At 47.1% G+C, this 18867-nt stretch overlaps 3 protein-coding genes and 1 long non-coding RNA gene across 29 annotated transcripts in view; 2 read left to right on the plus strand and 2 right to left on the minus strand.

The window, feature by feature from the left end:
• On the minus strand, positions 1 to 3793 carry cfap94 (cilia and flagella associated protein 94). The gene is made up of 16 exons (XM_037243323.1): positions 3621 to 3793; positions 3287 to 3368; positions 3124 to 3212; positions 2950 to 3054; positions 2742 to 2879; positions 2547 to 2681; positions 2312 to 2415; positions 2090 to 2248; positions 1857 to 2022; positions 1693 to 1777; positions 1392 to 1555; positions 1177 to 1327; positions 776 to 1059; positions 553 to 711; positions 375 to 488; positions 1 to 308 (listed from the first exon to the last, which is right to left on the minus strand). Exons 1-16 carry the CDS (start codon positions 3621 to 3623, stop codon positions 33 to 35), a joined length of 2214 nt encoding a protein of 737 aa, XP_037099218.1. The 5' UTR covers positions 3624 to 3793; the 3' UTR covers positions 1 to 32.
• Positions 1 to 18867, minus strand: part of LOC119117275 — a 376942-nt gene that overhangs the window by 354136 nt on the left and 3939 nt on the right. For 15 of the 21 annotated variants that reach the window (XR_005096453.1, XR_005096447.1, XR_005096452.1 and 12 more), the window contains one exon: positions 17953 to 18022. The exons of 1 other annotated variant lie outside the window; for it this stretch is intronic. Coding sequence is in view for 3 of the 20 variants with exons in the window: in XM_037243480.1 (XP_037099375.1) it covers positions 17953 to 18022 (70 nt within the window). In the remaining 17 variants the exon portion in view is untranslated. Of the gene's footprint in view, positions 1 to 16903; positions 17690 to 17952; positions 18023 to 18829; positions 18852 to 18867 lie in introns of those variants that run through there. 5 more of the 21 variants (XR_005096445.1, XR_005096443.1, XR_005096451.1 and 2 more) reach the window with 3 other exon arrangements.
• Positions 4143 to 5399, plus strand: lyrm5a (LYR motif containing 5a). Of its 2 annotated transcripts, none has more exons than XM_037243509.1 (3): positions 4143 to 4257; positions 4432 to 4497; positions 4811 to 5399. In XM_037243509.1, exons 2-3 carry the CDS (start codon positions 4453 to 4455, stop codon positions 5021 to 5023), a joined length of 258 nt encoding a protein of 85 aa, XP_037099404.1. In that variant the 5' UTR covers positions 4143 to 4257; positions 4432 to 4452; the 3' UTR covers positions 5024 to 5399. The 2 variants fall into 2 exon arrangements, with proteins under 2 accessions (XP_037099404.1, XP_037099406.1); XM_037243511.1 differs by having other exon boundaries at positions 4145 to 4163.
• LOC119117299 lies at positions 6776 to 12326 on the plus strand. 5 transcript variants are annotated; one of them, XR_005096462.1, is made up of 5 exons: positions 6776 to 6920; positions 7117 to 7227; positions 8979 to 10202; positions 11044 to 11164; positions 11437 to 12326. It is a non-coding gene; the product is annotated as an uncharacterized LOC119117299 (long non-coding RNA). The 5 variants fall into 5 exon arrangements; XR_005096463.1 differs by lacking the exon at positions 7117 to 7227; XR_005096460.1 differs by lacking the exon at positions 6776 to 6920 and having other exon boundaries at positions 6927 to 7227.

Here is an 18867-nt window from a genome sequence, read left to right on the forward strand (position 1 = left end):
TTATAATAGAATCTGTTTTATTCCGCAGGATATTAGCAAAACATTAGCGGTCTGGTGGCGCAGAACAGACTTTGAATGGTGTCTACGAAGATGAAGTGAGTCTCTCGGGTTCGACTAATCCCTTCCGGGCTCATGTTGTCTTGAAGCATGTGGATGAAGGTAGAGTGAAACTCGCTTTCGGGATGGTGGTCGGCGCAGAATTCCTCGCTCGTTTCCGTTATCTCCAACTTCTGGAATCTCTTATCACCAACCTGGAAGAGATTCCACGAGTCTTCTGGTACTGGATCTATGCCCTGGTGCTCCGAGACCTGACATGGAGGAAAAATAAATTACAAAATTGCAGAATTTCTGAAGGTTGTTAATACAATACTCACTTTTACAACAATATATTGTGGACCACATTGGGCATTCCATTTGCTCCATGAGAAGGTGCAGACTGACGCAAACAAGGACATCTGTTCATAGGCAACGTGTTCCCTACGTGGGTCCTGTAGACAAAAAGTCACAAAGTCTACAATTTGTAAAACCCGATAGATGTTGTTCGATGGCGACCTTGCGGCAGGAAGTGACAAATTTGTCGGTGTGCTCGTTGACAAAGACGTTGATGCCCGCCTTGATCATGGCCTGCTGTAGGTCGGGAGCGCTCATCCACTTGCCAAAAAGATTGGCGAGGTTCAACTCTCGGTCTGTTTGCAGCATGCACTGATCCCCCTGGGACAGACAAAACCGAGTCACAAACTCTCCGATGTCCTCCTCAACGTTCTCCGATGCCCACCTGGATGGTGATGGTGAGGTCAATGAGCGCCCCGTGGATGGTGAAGAGGGCGGAGTCTTTTCCCAGCGGCCGCAGCTCCCAACTCCGGAAGGGAAAGTTGGCGTAGGTCTTCTGCATAAACACGAAGGGGTAGAAGGAGTCCATCTTGAAGGACACCTTTGTCACCGGACCCGTCTCCTCTTGCTCCACTTCCTCCTCCTCCTCTTCCCCTTCCTCCTCCTCCTCCTCTTGTGCATTCTCTTGACAAGTAAAGTCGCTGATTCCGTCCATCCTCCAATACTTGGCTAAGATCAGAGAAGAATAGCAATGGCGGGTTAAGGAGACCTTGCCCGCCCTTGGCCACCCCTTAGATTTGCCACTGCTGGAACTTAAAAATGAACTATTAACCGAGATGTACCTACCTTCTGCATCCCAGCGACCCACTCGAGGGGTTTCTAGGAAGACCACCGTGTCGGGGAGCCTCACAGACACACCGACAAGTGTGGAAGCGGATTCCTCATCTTCTGATTTCTCAGGAATATACTGGAAAACTTTCAACCTGGATTCCGACACCTATAAAGCACAATGGAAGCAATCATCCTGAAATATTTTAATTATAATGAATGTTTTGATCTACCCTTCGGATTTCCCAGCCATTGATGTGAATAGATTGCGGTGGAAGGTAGAACATTTCGTAGTAGAAGACTCCGCCCAGAGGCGTGTACATCCTCAGGTCCACCACCTCGTCGCCTTCGTTGGAAAACACCTCGTCCTCTTCGGGGGGCGGTGGAGTCGGCTCGGCTGGACGGAAGTTGAGAAAATGTCTAATGGCTTGTCACTGGAGGAGTACCTCAAGGTTATATACTAGGACTCTTACAATTTGTACTACTGTCCAAAAAGAGGCTAAAAAAATATCGACATGGACCTATGGGGCTCACCTTCGACAACCTCCACCTGCGTTACAACCTGGCTCTCTCCATCCTCTGTATGGGTACTATCTCTTGACAGTTGACTTTCTGAACCCTTGATTAAAAAAAAAAAAATAATCACTATATTAAATCCAATATGCTTGGTTTTAAGGTTTTGTTTGGAGTGGCCTAACCTTGGTCTCCTCAGAATATTGGGTCATAGACACTTCCTCTTCTGCTTGTTCCTGCTCCTCTTCGGGTTCCTCCTCCTGCTCCTCCTGCATCTCCTCCTGCATCTCCTTTTCCCCATCGTCTTGCTCCGGTACCTCCTGAGGAACCTCATCGAATACGGTGAGCAACCTGGGCACCACATATCAGGGGATGAATATAAAAATCCCAGATCGTGATGAAGGGGTGTTTGATGGACCTGGGAGGGGCGACGGTTGTTTTCACGTGGGTTATCCTGGACAATGTGGACAAGTGGTCGTAGGTAGTGTGAAGGATCCGCACGGCGATATTGCTCATCGCGACCTGCTTTGTCAACTCGAAACCCATGCCCACCTCCTTGAAGGTCAAACATTTAAACCTGAGATGTCACACAAATGCATAAATAGATTTGCACCTCCTTAATGAACTTCCGCTCCACTACCTTGACTTCCTCATGAGGTTGGCCCACACACACAGCTTGGTGTTGTCGTCTTTAACCACAGCCTGCATGTTGCCTGTCTCTGTGTCAATGTTGTTGCTGGCCCCCTAAATAGAATAAAAATACATCATTTGGGATCCCCCATGGATCAATATCAAGCCCACTATAATTATTGATGCATTCTAAATATCTGTTTGTTTTTTTAGAATAAGACATAATTTGAGTGGCCAGATTATACCTTGAGAATTTCCATGCTTATGTTGAGAATCTTGGTATAGACTATGTCCTGAAGATGCAAGAGCGTTTCCTGATATTTGGGAATGTACTTCTCGTCAGTCACCTCCCTGAGCAGCACCTCCAGCTCTTCGATTAGCTGCAGACACAATCACAGCTCGAAATAAAGAGGAAACGTGTCGGAAAAAGAGCTACAGACCTGTAAAGCGCGGTTACACTGCTTGAACACGGTCTTTATGTTGCATGTTGGGTCATCTCTCCACAAGCTCATGAACGTGTTGATATCCTGCTGCACTCCCGGGTCGGGTAGGTCACCGCATTGCATGTATTTCTCCCACTTTATTTGTAAAACAGACAGTGGAGACTTGAGTCAGGTTAAAATTTAAAATCCGCCATATAGACTGTACCTTGCACATTTGCGCAGCATCATTTTTATACTTTTTCACAGCAAAATAATTCTTTTCCAGAAGGGAGTGAAGTTCTCCCACCTCACGGCCTCTACGTTTGCTGTCCTTTAAGCAAAAAAAAAAAAAAAGACATATTTATTTAGGAAAACATACCTAGCTATGTTATTGGGGTACCTTCGCCTCGAGCATATCTAAAATTTCCTGTCTTCTTTGTCTTTCCAACCTTTCCTGTTCTTCACGCTCCGCTTGAATCCGGGCCTCCTCTGGACATTAAATCAATCATGTACACATGGATACTTTTGTGGGTTTATTAATAAGTTTAGAAGTATTTCACAACCTTCCTCTCGTAACCTTCGCTGCTCCTCCGCACGCTTCAGCTTCGCCTTTTGGGCTTTGGTCAGTTTGGGGCGCTTTTTACCCTGGGATACAGGAAAAATAATATTACATAAGCGTATTGTTAAGAAGGTGGCTCTGCAATGTTGTTTTAGTGACAGAAGAGTCTAAAATAAAGACAAAACTAATGACACTATTGGGATTGCCTTTTTAGGAGGCTTTCATTCAATCATGGGCAATAGCCAAAGAATTTTTAAAGAAATGCAATTCCAGAATGTAAAAGGAATATTAGAACGTGCAAATATAGAGATGGGTGAAATGTTAAGCAATAAACTCACCATGACGACTCAGTGGGGCCTGTTTTTGAGGAAATAACAGAAAGTTAATTGTTAACTACACAAGTAGCAAGAAAGCTTAAAGTCAGAGTTAGGTAATTCACACCAGGCCATAAAATAAAACACCTTATTTTCAATATATCGTTAGTAGCTTAATTCGACACTGCCAGGTCTCCATGGCAACCGACGCACTGGACATAACGACGCAAAATCTTTTTTTTTTTTCTTTTTTTTTTTTTTTTGCCATGCGTTGTTATCATCGATATGTCATCACAGTAAGAGACGGGACTTTTAGTACATTTTTAAATTCGTTAAAAAGGGTTTCGGGTTTAAATTTAATTCAGAATAAAACGTAAACAATTGAATTTTGCTTTCATAAAAAAATCTTGTCAATTTAACCAGTATTGTCTATATGACCACATTTTAGTACAATAATAAAACAATTAAAATATAGTTTAACAATCTTAATACAAAAACGGTGCTTGTAAACCAAAAATTGTTTACGACAGTGTTTGTTTTGATTTACGACATTAGAAACGATATACGGTAGGCTGCACGACAGCCTCTACCACAAGGACAAAAAAACTCCTCACCATTATTTAATTTGACTTCATACAGCTATAAAATCCAACACATCGACGTGTGTATTTATCTGGTTGATATTTTTCCAACCGTTGTTTCTCTAGATTAATTTAAAATGCTTGTGATGTGCTGTTGTTTAGCTAAAGCTAATCTATTGTCCTCGTCACTTCTCTACTTTCTTCTTATTACAATGTTAATCATGTTTCTGATGGGTTTCAAATGTCTCCCTTAGTGGTGTCGCCACTCTTGTCAAATGGCCAACCCACTACGAGGTGAAGTTATTAAGCTTTACAAGAACGTAAGTGAGCTTTTGGCTGCATTTCTCCAAAGTTTTGCAGCCCACCCACACACACACACACACACACACTTGTATTTGCTTTATTTCCTATGAAACAAAACCTCTTTTTCTCCAGAATTAATTTGCATCAACTTTCACAGACGTAATTGGAATTAATTGTTTTTATTCCTAAAAAATTGGGAGTTTTTTTCTTTCGTAAAAATGTAATTAAATCAATAAAAATCAAGTAGACAAAATTCAATTTAATCTATGATTTGATCCTGTTTATGTTTTGTATCTGGCACTCTGATGTCTTTCCGTTTTCATCCAAAAGCTGCTGTATCTCGGTCGAGACTATCCGGAGGGATCAGCCTTTTTCCGAGAGCGCCTTAAGTCAGCCTTCATGAAAAATAAAGATGTGACGGACCCCGAGCACATCAAAAAGCTCGTGGGACGAGGAGAGTATGTCATCAAGGAGCTTGAAGCTCTCTACTTCCTCAAGAAATACAGAGCCATGAAGAAGAGGTACTATGACCCGGAAACATAATTGTACCAAGGATGTAAACATTACTGTGAAATCCTTTGCCATGATTATTAATTTCAGGTATTTTTTACGCAAGGCACTCTTGGGCTCTCGCTCAAAAGGAAACATGTTATTTGATTTCAACTATTGTTGAAGCCGTTTGTGCATGTTGAATACATAAAGACCGATGCAGGCAGTGTGTGAGAATAATGTGGAAGCAATTTTAATTACACAACTATAGTTGTTAATGTATTGCAAGCAGCAAAACATACAGCCATACATTCATTTGTAAGTATGATGTTCTATGGATTCAAGGGGAATTTGTGACAAATGAATGTAAATATGTGGACTGTCAACCCAATTTGTAAGTACAACAAAATAAATGTGAACAAAACAAAAAGGCCTCGTGTATTTGAATTGCCCTCGGTCGTAACAGTGATTAATTGGCATTCATGTACATATATATTCATATTTGATGTTAAAAGAGGCGAACGTTTATTTTGGAAAAAAAATTAAAAATCGAGTACCCAGAAAATATCAAACGAAACCGGAAGCACTAAGGAGCGCGCTTGGAAACGAAAGCGGAAGTGAGCGACAGTGACTATCTTTAGCGTTTCACTCTCCCTCGCGCACACGAGTGATGTGCATTCCAGTTCTTTTAAGTGAACTGAATCTTTAGAATCAATTCACTCAAAAGATTCGTTCAAACGAATCGTCCCCCCCCCCCACACACACACACTGATTTTTTTTTTTTTTTTTTTTTTTAACTTAAATAACACACACAACTAAGCAATACACCAGACAAAAAACAATCAAGTAAACACGGTAATGTCGACAACGGCAACGCACACATTTTTCTCTATAGTACAGCATCCCGTGGGAACAACATATACATCAAATCCAAACATGTTGGGCGTTAAAAGTTTCAACGTATAGTCCGAAGCAACCCTTTCCACAGTAGTCACCATGACAGGTGACCACCTGGTGGCGCCGGTGTGCCAAGCGCCGTTGGACGATCAGGAGAAGAAGATTTGAATTGACGGATGTGACGTCAGGTCTTTAGGTAAATTGAAGACAGGTGTGCTCAAGGGGAGTTATCAAATGCAGTTGCCACCGAGCGCGTGGCGGGCGGTTTCTCAGGTAAGCTAGCGTGCTGGCAAATGTTTGTCGGCTCCTGCCGTTTTTCACGACGGACGCCATGTTTGTTGCAGGATTTTCGCGCTCAAGGGGAGTTCTCAAATGCAGATGCCACCGAGTGCGTGGCATTTTCTCAGGTAAGGGAGCAAATGTTTGTCGTTTCTTGCCGTCTCTCACGACGGACGCTACGTTTGTTTGTTGCAGGATTTTCGCACTCTCCTCAGCGACTGTAGGCGTTGACGTTAACTGGAGGCCGCAAGGAGAGTTTTCAAATAGGCAATTTAGCTCGCGAGCAAATGTTTGCCGTTTCTTACGATGCCATTATTTCTTGCAGGATTTTCGCTGTCTAGGGAGTGCTTGAGGTTTGGGCACGGCACGCCACAATCTACTTTGCGTCGCGTCGTTGCGCGTTTTGGTCGTTTTGCCGCTACGGTATTTCAAATGTCTTTCGCGTTTTTTTTTTTTTAAATGCTGGCCAGCAGTTTTTCATTCGTTTGTCGAAGGTTCGTAAATGACGCCGCCGATAAGCGCGTGTTTGTCTGACTATAGGAAATGTTAGTTCGACTATAGTCAATTAAACAATTCTTTATTAATTTATATTATGCGTGTGCCATTTCCGTGTTATGCAAACAGGAATGTAACTAATTTGTTACGTCATGTCCAAATCAGACCAAATCTATTCAAAGATAACGCCCGCCCTCGTTCCGTTACGCAACAAACATTTGCACGGGTTATTTTCTCCCGTTTTGGACGCTGCAAACCTGGATCATCTGTCCAATGTGAGGTGAGTTGATGGATGATAAAATTAAAATATGAATTATAATCCTGATAAATTATCATAATTTACTACAATATAATGATTATATATGTTTTCAACCGTAAAACTCTACTTTGTATGTATAATTGTTGCAAAAATATCATGCCATTGGCACTCAACTCGATGTCCATTTTTGTTGCAATAATTTGTTTGTCTTTTGTAGCACTAAAAAAGGCCGCCCAGCCAGCATCCTTCTATACAAAGCAAGCAGGAGGCTCTTGAGGAGCCATTTCAGTGATGTTGAGGACACTGAGGAAGAGTAGTCCTAAATCAGGTGAAAACCTGTTTTTGTAAAGTTTTAGCTTCCCAGCACACTAATGGCTGTCTGTTTTTGCAGGCTGCAAGAGAAGCCGAATGGGATGAGGAAAAGTATCATTCCATATCCAAAGGAGCGATGGCCTATCCATAGGAGCGATGGCCTATCCATAGGAGCGATGGCCTATCCATAGGAGCGATGGCCTATCCATAGGAGCGATGGCCTATCCATAGGAGCGATGGCCTATCCATAGGAGCGATGGCCTATCCATAGGAGCGATGGCCTATCCATAGGAGCGATGGCCTATCCATAGGAGCGATGCCCTATCCAAAGGAGCGATGCCCTATCCAAAGGAGCGATGCCCTATCCAAAGGAGCGATGCCCTATCCAAAGGAGCGATGCCCTATCCAAAGGAGCGATGCCCTATCCAAAGGAGCGATGCCCTATCCAAAGGAGCGATGCCCTATCCAAAGGAGCGATGCCCTATCCAAAGGAGCGATGCCCTATCCAAAGGAGCGATGCCCTATCCAAAGGAGCGATGCCCTATCCAAAGGAGCGATGCCCTATCCAAAGGAGCGATGCCCTATCCAAAGGAGCGATGCCCTATCCAAAGGAGCGATGCCCTATCCAAAGGAGCGATGCCCTATCCAAAGGAGCGATGCCCTATCCAAAGGAGCGATGCCCTATCCAAAGGAGCGATGCCCTATCCAAAGGAGCAATGCCCTATCCAAAGGAGCAATGCCCTATCCAAAGGAGCAATGCCCTATGCAAAGGAGCAATGGCCCTATGCAAAGGAGCAATGGCCCTATGCAAAGGAGCAATGGCCCTATGCAAAGGAGCAATGGCCCTATGCAAAGGAGCAATGGCCATATGCAAAGGAGCAAAGGCCATATGCAAAGGAGCAAAGGCCATATGCAAAGGAGCAATGCCATGTCAAGTCAAGAATGAAGCAGCATGCTGCAAAAGTCGACGTGTGCGGATCATGTGCCCAGGAGGGGGCAGTGTGGTTACCTTTGGTTATGGGTGCACGACGGAAAGGTTGCAGGTGTGGACAGTGTTTGGGGCTCTGATGGTTGGTCTTGCTTAAGAGGTGTGCTGTGGTTGCGGCTTGTCTGGATCCAGCGTTGTCTTGCGCTTGGTTGCCATTGATGGCTCACTTGGGGGAGGACGTGGTTACGTGGATGGACACAAAACCAAACTTTGCCATATGACTTGTACCATTTTGTGTCTTTTTCTAACCTGCCACTGTCGTACTTGCTGCGTTCTTTGTTCTCCCCCCTCGGTGTAGGGCGGCGTTGGAGCGAGCCGATCCCGAATGTCCAATTTTGCAATTTGACTTGTGACATTTTGTCTTTTTCTAACCTACCACTGTTGCACTTGCTCTAACCCTAACCTACCACTGTGATACTTGCGTTCTTTGTTCTCCCCTAGGTGTTGGAGCGAGACATTCACATTTTGTGTCTTTTTCTAACCTACCACTGTCGTGCTTGATCTAAGCCTAACCTACTACTGTGCGTCCTTTGTTCTCTAGGTGTAGGGGGCGGTGTTGGGGCGAGCCGGTCCACGAGGAAGACGTAATGATGCGAGCTGCGCCCAACTCATTGCATGTTCTGCCTTTTGCAGGCCGGACGCAAAAGGGGGGGCGGCGCACGGCCCGATCCGACCCGGCGACGGTCACCAAGAGTAGCTAGCCGCTGTGATCAAGTAAGCAAGTGACCTACAACTTGGGGTGCTCTTTGAGTTTCTAACATTTGTTTCTGTTTCTGCAGATGGCGACCGGGACGCGACACCATCTGATCAGAGGTGGACGGACCGCTGTGGCATCGCTCTGAAGTAGCCGAGTTCTGAGGGAGACCCGCTTCCCTGGAGGCGTCGACCTGCGCAGCTTCAACGTGTGAAATGGATTTATTTTATGTTTTTTTAAATTCACACCAGCGGTGTCCAAATGTCTGTTTGAGGGCTGCATACTGAAACAAATTCAGAATTCTTTGACACAAATTCATTAAATCAATGACGGAATTTTGCCATTCATATTTTGTGCTACTGCTACAAAGCGGTGTTGTGTTCATTCATGTGGTGTGTTGATAAAGTTGCCCCGAGGCTGCCATTTGGACACCAATGGTGACATGTGTAGGGCTGCACGTGTATTGGAAAACTGCCACATGGTGGTATAGGTTATTGACATGCACTTTAAGAAAGCTTTTAAGATTTTTTTTTAATGTGGCAAATGAAACCTGTTTTCTTGCCTAACTATTTGTAATGAGTTTAGAAGATAAGTCATTGATGCAAGTTAAAGTTAACTAATCTAACTGATCTCATTGCGATCAAATAGTTCACCTCCATCCCAGAATTTTGCACAACTTTGCTCAATGCAACAGTCTGGCCCAATACTGCCATATCACTGATTTTCCAAAATGTTGTGCAGCCCTGATTGAGTGCCAAACGCGCAGCGGCGGCAAGCGACCGCGCAAGCGACCGCGCAAGCGACCGCGCAAGCGACCGCGCAAGCGACCGCGCAAGCGACGGCAAGCGCAAGCGACGGCAAGCGCAAGCGACGGCAAGCGCAAGCGACGGCACGCGCAAGCGACGGCACGCGCAAGCGACGGCACGCGCAAGCGACGGCACGCGCAAGCGACGGCACGCGCAAGCGAGACATTTGTGCTTGTCTTGCAAGGTGGAAGAGACGATGCACGAAACGAAGAGCCGGCGGACGGAGGCCACCAGACCAGTGAGCAGGGTGCAAAGGAAGGAATCACCCAAAGAAAGCAGTTGCCAAGTGATGAAGAGGAGCCTGACGCATGACTGGCCAAGGCTGGCCAGAGGTGACATGGCAATCCAATATGCAAGGGTAGTGTACACACTTGTTGGTTTTAATTTAGTTTCCTTATTTGTCTGCCTTTCAGGGTTGCCGGGGCAGCGGATGGGACGAGCGCCAGCCTGCACCGAGAGGTACCGGGCCGCACCCACAAGACCAGGGAGGGGGCAGGTAATGAGTACGTCGACACAAGTGAACCGCATGCAACTGAGTGCTGTTTGTCTTTTTGCACTTGTGCGAGGCGGAAGACGAGTCCAACGCCGGCCGGAGCAGAGCCGGACCTTGGCCCGTGACGAGCGGCGATGCGGCGAGGCCGGGAGGGCGAAGCGCCCAGTCAGCGTTGAGGGGGAGTATGACTTTGGTTTTTCTTTTGCTCCCTCCCTGTCTGTTTGAATAGGATAACTAGCAGCACGCACGGGCAATTGGGTTGCTGTGACCCTCTAGATACGAATTGGCAAAGTAGACACCCCCTCCCTCCCTCCCTCCATCCCTCCCTGTCTGTTCGAATAGGGTAACTAGCAGCATCACGGGCAATTGGGTTGCCGTGACCCTCTAGATACGAATTGGCAAAGTAGACACCCCCTTCCTCCCTCCCTCCCTCTCTCGCTCTCTTTCTCTGATGCGCCCGGCAGTACCTGCATGGCCTGGTGCACTCAGGGTGGAACGTGGCTATACCTTGCCCTTTGTGGAATACCAGGGTATAATGTCTGCCTGCCTGGGTCCCAGTGTCGTCGACGGTGTCGAGGTCGATGAGATTCTCCGTGACGCCCTCCGTGACGTCACGTTTTCCTTTTTTTTCCTCTCGGGGCCAAGCCAGCTCTCCTGGCCGGTTGTGCTTAAGTGCGCACCAAAGCCTCTTCTCATCTCCTCTTGCTCTCTCCCTCCCTCCCTCCCTCCCTCCCTTTTTGTAAGGGGTTAAACCTTTCATAACCCGGATCGCTCCAATGCGGGAGGGCCGTATGAGACATGCGCCAGCCCGTGCGTGCCGCTAGTTGCCCGATTCAAACTTACCTGTCAAGGTTGCTAGTGGAAATTTTCCTCTTGCCAAAACCACCACAATATGTCTGCCTTTCAGGATTGCCGAGGCAGCTGATCGGACGAGTGCCTGCACAGAGAGGGACCGGAGCGCGAGACCAGAGGGTAATAATAATAAACTTTATTTGTATAGCACCTTTCATACAAGAAATGCAGCTCAAAGCGCTTTACAATAAAGAAAGAAATAAGCATTGAATGCTTCACATAGGAACAGACATAAAAAGAACATGAAGACATTAAAACAAAAACATTAATCTATGCATACACAATTAATAAAGTGAGCTTAAAATAGGAGCAAGCTTTAATAAATAGGTCATGAGTACGTCCACAGAAGTGAACCGCATGCAACCGAGTGCCGTTTTTCTTTCTTTTTGCAGTTGCGCGAGGCGGAGGATGAGTCCAAACGTCGAATACGGGCCGGGAGGGGACCCGAACCATCGGCCGACCTTCGCCCGTGACGAGCGGCCTACACGAGACGGACGGACGGACGGGTGCAGATGCGGCGAGGGCAAAGTGCCCAGCCAGCATTTAAGGAGAGTATCACTTTGGTTTTCCTTTTTGTGCTTTCTTTCTTTCACTCCCTCCACCTTTTCACTGGGTGTGCACACTGGCTGTCTGCATGATGCCTCTTTCTTTCTCAGCGCGTCATTTTGCAATATTGTTTTATTGTTGTGTTTTTTTTAATACATGAAGTGAACTGTTTGGACTGTAATTGTGTGTACCTCTGAACCTGAATTAAACTGTGAACTGAGTTCAAGTGGTCCATTTTAAACATTGGCATGCGCAGTCTATAGTGCATAATCAGAGTTACATGACAGCATACAAACTGGAATCATTTGAGACATTCTCAATGATCAGGCAATTGTAAAGTTAGTCTCAAACAAAATTGTCTTGTTAAATATGCAGTGTCAGGCTTTTTATTTTTACTCCACAAAGAAAAGCTGTATGCATTCTAAATGGTTGACAAAAGCCAAGTAGCCTGACACCCATAGATTCAAACGACAAGCGTAAGTGTACAGTGTCGTGATACATAAGTCTTCTTTGGCAACCCTGCTTTAAAATGGCCACCGAACTCAATCTTGCTTTATGTTGGTGCATTTTTCTGTATGAGTAAAAGTCCATTTTAATCAAGTCTGGCTTTTTTTTTTTAAATCATGCATGTGGGCATTCTTGTGAATAAAGTCCACGTTGGTGTGTTTTCTTCCGGTTTGTGGTCTTGTAAATAAAGTCAACTTTGGTGTCAGTCATCATTCACGATGCACCTCAATTGATGCTGCATCTCTTAAATATGAACCTTATTGCATGTTTTGTTACAGGGCTTGGCTTCCTTTGCTGTGACTACAAAGAAGGCCGTTGTTAAAGTAAATTGAATTTATAAACCCAGTGTGTAACGTCCAGGACCTTGGCTTTCAATTCAAAGCACAGTTGCATGCTGCTTAACACGGCCAGCCTTGGTGCATGTACTGGGTGCTACCACCCACTTCAGAGTTAAGTAAAGGCCACACCGCAACCTGCTGAGGTGGCACGCAAGTGAGGCACTCTTAATACCGGCATCTTTATTAAATTGACCTTATCAGACAGGCGAGATGAATTCCAAGTGCTGCCACCTTGTGGCGGCGTATTGGCCTCAACCTGTCTAACGCGCCATTTAACTATGCAATCTTTTTTAACTTGAAACTACATTACAAATGATAGGTGCCCTAATTAGACAGCTGGGTCAATGCGACCCGTCTTTTGCGGTTTGTTTTGCCCAAAGCAACCTAACAAATACACATAATGCACACTTGCTCCAATTATGCTCTTATTTTGTTATTTGTTTATTCATCACTCTTATTTATTCATTGTTTTTGCCTTGTCTTTATTTTGTGTTTACTTGTATGTATATTGTGTACTATGTCTTGTCACCGTGGGATAGTGGGAACGTTATTTCGATTTCTTTGTGTGTCTTGGCATGTGAAGAAATTGACAATAAAGTTGACTGACAAGTACTGCCGCTATCTCGCCAATGTGCATGTGTCTAAAAAGTACAAAGCATCAAATTCATTTGCACGATAAACTTCTAAACCACATGCTAAAAAACATTCACCTGATGCAGAATGTCGTCTTTTGTAGCTTGCTAAGATTTGCCAAATTGAACATTGCCGAACTCCAACCCGAGGCTGTCCTCAGCACTGCAAACCTTTGTGCCGGTACACCGTATGAAGTAAATGACGGGATTTATTTTTTACATCCATCTAATATGTATCAAGCATACCAGATGGTGTTTTAGAACAGCCTAGAATAGTCAATTACAAAAATGAAAGAAAAAAAAAACTTGCCAAAGTCCTAAAAAGATATTGTTTTATTTCTTTAATCGCTGCAAGGAAGGAGCATTGGCAAGCGTTAACCCGTTCATGCTCAGCGCAGAGCAGTGTATTTGGCAGCGCGGCGCGCAAGCAGTATGGGGTGCAGGTAGCATGGGGCGCAGGTAGCATGGGGAGCATGGGGCGCAGGTAGCATGGGGAGCATGGGGCGCAGGTAGCATGGGGAGCAGGGGGCGCAGGCAGCATGGGGAGCAGGGGGCGCAGGCAGCATGGGGAGCAGGGGGCGCAGGCAGCATGGGGAGCAGGGGGCGCAGGCAGCATGGGGAGGAAGCAGCAGGGGTGGGGAATCGAACCCTGGATCTCAGGTGTTCGAGCGCAGCGACAGAGCCACTCGCCAAGCGTGGCGAGCTCGGCAATCACCCCGCTTCCACTTCGAGTCATTCTCATCTGCTTAGTGGTGCGTCCCGCGCGCGTTGGGTAAGTACAAAAGAGTGCAGACGGCCGAGGGCTGCCAGGTCGAAACAGCCGACTGGTTGGTGACACGGTCTCTTGCCCCGAAAGAACCTGGTTCGATCCCAGGAGGGAGCGCATTCTCAGAGCTCCTTTTGTAAATGTGCATACAGCTTGCATATTTAAGTATTTATTTATGGGTAAACACCCAGTGTGGCCCCGCCCCCAAGTGGGCGGAGCAATGCAGCTGGGCCCGCCCCCAGCACACTGGCCCCGCCCCTGGGGGAAAAAATCCAGTAGCCCCGCCCCCAGCACACTGGCCCCGCCCCTGGGGAAAAAAATCCAGTAGCCCCGCCCCCTGCCCTACTATGTGACAGTAGGGTAGGGGGCGGGGCGAAGCCCCGCCCCCTGCCCTACTATATGACAGTAGGGTAGGGGGCGGGGCGAAGCCCCGCCCCCTGCCCTACTGTATGACCCGCCCCCTACCCTACTGTCTTTCTGTAGGGTAGGGGGCGGGGCGAAGCCCCGCCCCCTACCCTATTAAAAGACAATTGAAAGTGTATAGAAAGACAGTAGGGTAGGGGGCGGGGCGAAGCCCCGCCCCCTACCCTACTGTCTTTCTATACACTTTCAATACACTATTGAAAGACAGTACCCTATTAAAAGACAATTGAAAGTGTATAGAAAGACAGTAGGGTAGGGGGCGGGGCGCCCCCTACCCTACTGTCTTTCTATACACTTTCAATTGTCTTTTAATAGGGTAGGGGGCGGGGCTACCCTACAGAAACGATGGCCCTACTGTCACATAGTAGGGCAGGGGGCGGGGCTTCGCTACTACTACTGTCTTTCTATACACTTTCAATTGTCTTTTAATAGGGTAGGGGGCGGGGCTTCGCCCCGCCCCCTACCCTACAGAAAGACAGTAGGGTAGGGGGCGGGGCGAAGCCCCGCCCCCTACCCTACTGTCACATAGTAGGGCAGGGGGCGGGGCTTTGCCCCGCCCCCTGCCCTACTGTCACATAGTAGGGCAGGGGGCGGGGCTTCGCCCCGCCCCCTACCCTACTGTCACATAGTAGGGCAGGGGGCGGGGCTTTGCCCCGCCCCCTGCCCTACTGTCACATAGTAGGGTAGGGGGCGGGGCTACTGGATTTTTTTCCCCAGGGGCGGGGCCAGTGTGCTGGGGGCGGGGCTACTGGATTTTTTTCCCCAGGGGCGGGGCCAGTGTGCTGGGGGCGGGCCCAGCTGCATTGCTCCGCCCACTTGGGGGCGGGGCCACACTGGGTGTTTACCCATAAATAAATACTTAAATATGCAAGCTGTATGCACATTTACAAAAGGAGCTCTGAGAATGCGCTCCCCCCTGGGATCGAACCAGGTTCTTTCGGGGCAAGAGACCGTGTCACCAACCAGTCGGCTGTTTCGACCTGGCAGCCCTCGGCCGTCTACACTCTTTTGTACTTACCCAACGCGCGCGGGACGCACCACTAAGCAGATGAGAATGACTCGAAGTGGAAGCGGGGTGACTGCCGAGCTCGCCACGCTTGGCGAGTGGCTCCGTCGCTGCGCTCGAACATCTGAGATCCAGGGTTCGATTCCCCACCCCGGCTGCTTGCGCTCCCTGCTCCCCATGCTGCCTGCGCCCCCTGCGCCCCCTGCTCCCCATGCTGCCTGCTTCCCATGCTGCCTGCGCCCCATGCTCCCCATGCTGCCTGCACCCCATACTGCTTGCGCCCCCCGCTGCCAACGCCGCGCTGCCAAATATACTGCTCTGCGCTGACCATGAACGGGTTAACGCTTGCCAATACTCCCTCCTTGCAGCGATTAAAGAAATAAAACAATATCTTTTTAGGACTTTGGCAAGTTTTTTTTTTTTTTTCATTTTTGTAATAGACTATTCTAGGCTGTTCTAAAACACCATCTGGTATGCTTGATACAAATTAGATGCATGTAAAAAATAAATCCCGTCATTTACTTCATACGGTGTACCGGCACAAAGGTTTGCAGTGCTGAGGACAGCCTCGGGTTGGAGTTCGGCAATGTTCAATTTGGCAAATCTTAGCAAGCTACAGAAGAAGACATTCTGCATCAGGTGAATGTTTTCTAGCAGGTGGTTTAGAAGTTTATCGTGCAAATGAATTTGATGCTTTGTACTTTTTAGACACATGCACATTGGCGAGATAGCGGCAGTACTTGTCAAAGTCTGGTTTATTGTCAATTTCTTCACATGCCAAGAAACACAAAGAAATCGAAATAACGGTCCCACTATCCCACGGTGACAAGACATAGTACACAATATACATACAAGTAAACACAAAAAAATAATAAAAACAAGGCACAATGAATAAATAAGAGTGATGACTAAATAACAATAAAGTTGAGCAAAAATGGAGCAAGTGTGCATTATGTGTATTTGTTAGGTTGCTTGGGGCAAATCAAACCGCAAAAGACGGGTCGCATTGACCCAGCTGTCTAATTAGGGCACCTATCATTTGTAATGTTTCAAATTAAAAAAAGATTGCATACAGTTAAATGGAGCGTTAGACAGGTTGAGGCAAATACGCCGCCACTAGGTGGCAGCACCTGGAATTCATCTCGCCTGTCTGATTAGGTCAATTTAATAAAAATGCCGGTATTAAGAGTGCCTCACTTGCGTGCCACCTAAGCAGGTTGCGGTGTGGCCTTTAATTAACTCTGAACTGGGGGGGGGGGGGGGGGGGGGAAGCACCCAGTACATGCACCAAGGCTGGCTGTGTTGTTAAGCAACATGCAACTGTGCTTTGAATTGAAAGCCAAGGTCCTGGACGTTACACACTGGGTTTATAAATTCAATTTACTTTAGCAACGCCCTGGACTGTACAGCAACGGTCTTCTTTGTAGTCAGCCAGCAAATGAAGCCAAGCCCTGTAACAAAACATGCAATAAGTTTCATATTGGAGATGCAGCATCAATTGCGGCGCATGGTGAATGATGACTGACACCAAAGTTGACTTTATTTACAAGACCACAAACAAGAAAACACACCAACGTTCACTTTATTCACAAGAATGCCCACATGAGGCATGATTTAAGAAAACAAAAAGCCTCAGACTTGATTAAAATAGACTTTTACTCATACAGAAAAATGCACCAACATATAGCAAGATTCCGAGTTCGGTGGCCATTTTAAAGCAGGGTTGCCAAAGACTTATTGCTCGCAACAGAGACTGTACGCTGAGGCTTGTCGTTTGAATCTATGGGTGTCGGGCTACTTGGCTTTTGTCAACCATTTAGAATGCATACAGCTTTTCTTTGTGTAGTAAAAATAAAAAGCCTGACACTGCATATTTAACAAGACAGTTTTGTTTGACTAACTTTACAATTGCCTTATCATTGAGAATGTCTCAAATGATTCCATTTTGTATGTTGTCATTCAACTCTGATTATGCACGATGGACTTCACATGCCAATGTTTAAAATGGACCACTTGAATTCAGTTCACAGTTTAATTCAGGTTCAGAGGTACACACACACACACAATGACAGTCCAAACAGTTCTTCATGTATTAAAAAACACAACAATAAAACAATATTGCAAAATGACGCTGCGCTGAGAAAGAAAGAGGCATCATGCAGACAGCCAGTGTGCACACCCAGTGAAAAAGTGGAGGGAGGGAGGGAGGGAGGGAGGGAGGGAGGGCAAGAAAGAAAGCACCAAAGGAAAAACAAAGTGATACTCTCCTTAAATGCTGGCTGGGCACTTTGCCCTCGCCGCATCTGCACCCGTGCGTCCGTCTGTTGTAGGCCGCTCGTCACGGGCGAAGGTCGGCCGGCCGGCCGATGGTTCGGGTCCCCTCCCGGCCGGTACTCGACGTTTGCACTCATCCTCCGCCTCGCGCAACTGCAAAAAGAAAAAAACGGCACTCTGTTGCATGAGGTTTGCTTCTGTGGACGTACTCATTACCTATTTATTAAAGCTTGCTCCTATTTTAAGGTCACTTTATTGTGTATGCATACATTGTTTTTGTTTTAATGTGTTCATGTTCTTTTTATGGCCGTTCCTAGGTGAAGCATTCAATGCTTATTTCTTTCTTTGTTGTAAAGCGCTTTGAGCTGCATTTCTTGTATGAAAGGTGCTATACAAATAAAGTTTATTATTATTACCCTCTGGTCTCGCGGTCCAGTCCGGTCCCTCTCGGTGCAGGCACTCGTCCGGTCCGCTGCCCCGGCAATCCTGAAAGGCAGACATATTGTGGTGGTTTTGGTAAGAGGAAAATTTCCACTAGCGACCTTGACTAAGGCAAGTTTGAATCAGGCAACTAGCACGGGCTGGCGCATGTCTCATACGGCCCTCCCGCATTGGAGCGATCCGGGTTATGAAAGGTTTAACCCCTTACAAAAAGGGAGGGATGGAGGGAGAGAGAGAGCAAGAGGAGATGAGAAGAGGCTTTGGTGCGCACTAAAGCACAACCGGCCAGGAGAGCTGGCTTGGCCCCGAGAGGAAAAAAAAGGAAAACGTGACGTCACGGAGGGCGTCACGGAGAATCTCATCGACCTCGACACCGTCGACGACACTGGGACCCAGGCAGGCAGACATTATACCCTGGTATTCCACAAAGGGCAAGGTATAGCCACGTTCCACCCTGAGTGCACCAGGCCATGCAGGTACTGCCGGGCGCATCAGAGAAAGAGAGCGAGAGAGGGAGGGAGGGAGGAAGGGGGTGTCTACTTTGCCAATTCGTATCTAGAGGGTCACGGCAACCCAATTGCCCGTGATGCTGCTAGTTACCCTATTCGAACAGACAGGGAGGGATGGAGGGAGGGAGGGAGGGAGGGGGTGTCTACTTTGCCAATTCGTATCTAGAGGGTCACAGCAACCCAATTGCCCGTGCGTGCTGCTAGTTATCCTATTCAAACAGACAGGGAGGGAGCAAAAGAAAAACCAAAGTCATACTCCCCCTCAACGCTGACTGGGCGCTTCGCCCTCCCGGCCTCGCCGCATCGCCGCTCGTCACGGGCCAAGGTCCGGCTCTGCTCCGGCCGGCGTTGGACTCGTCTTCCGCCTCGCACAAGTGCAAA

The sequence above is a fragment of the Syngnathus acus genome, chromosome 23 (genome assembly GCF_901709675.1).
Source record: "Syngnathus acus chromosome 23, fSynAcu1.2, whole genome shotgun sequence".
NCBI lineage: Eukaryota > Metazoa > Chordata > Actinopteri > Syngnathiformes > Syngnathidae > Syngnathus > Syngnathus acus.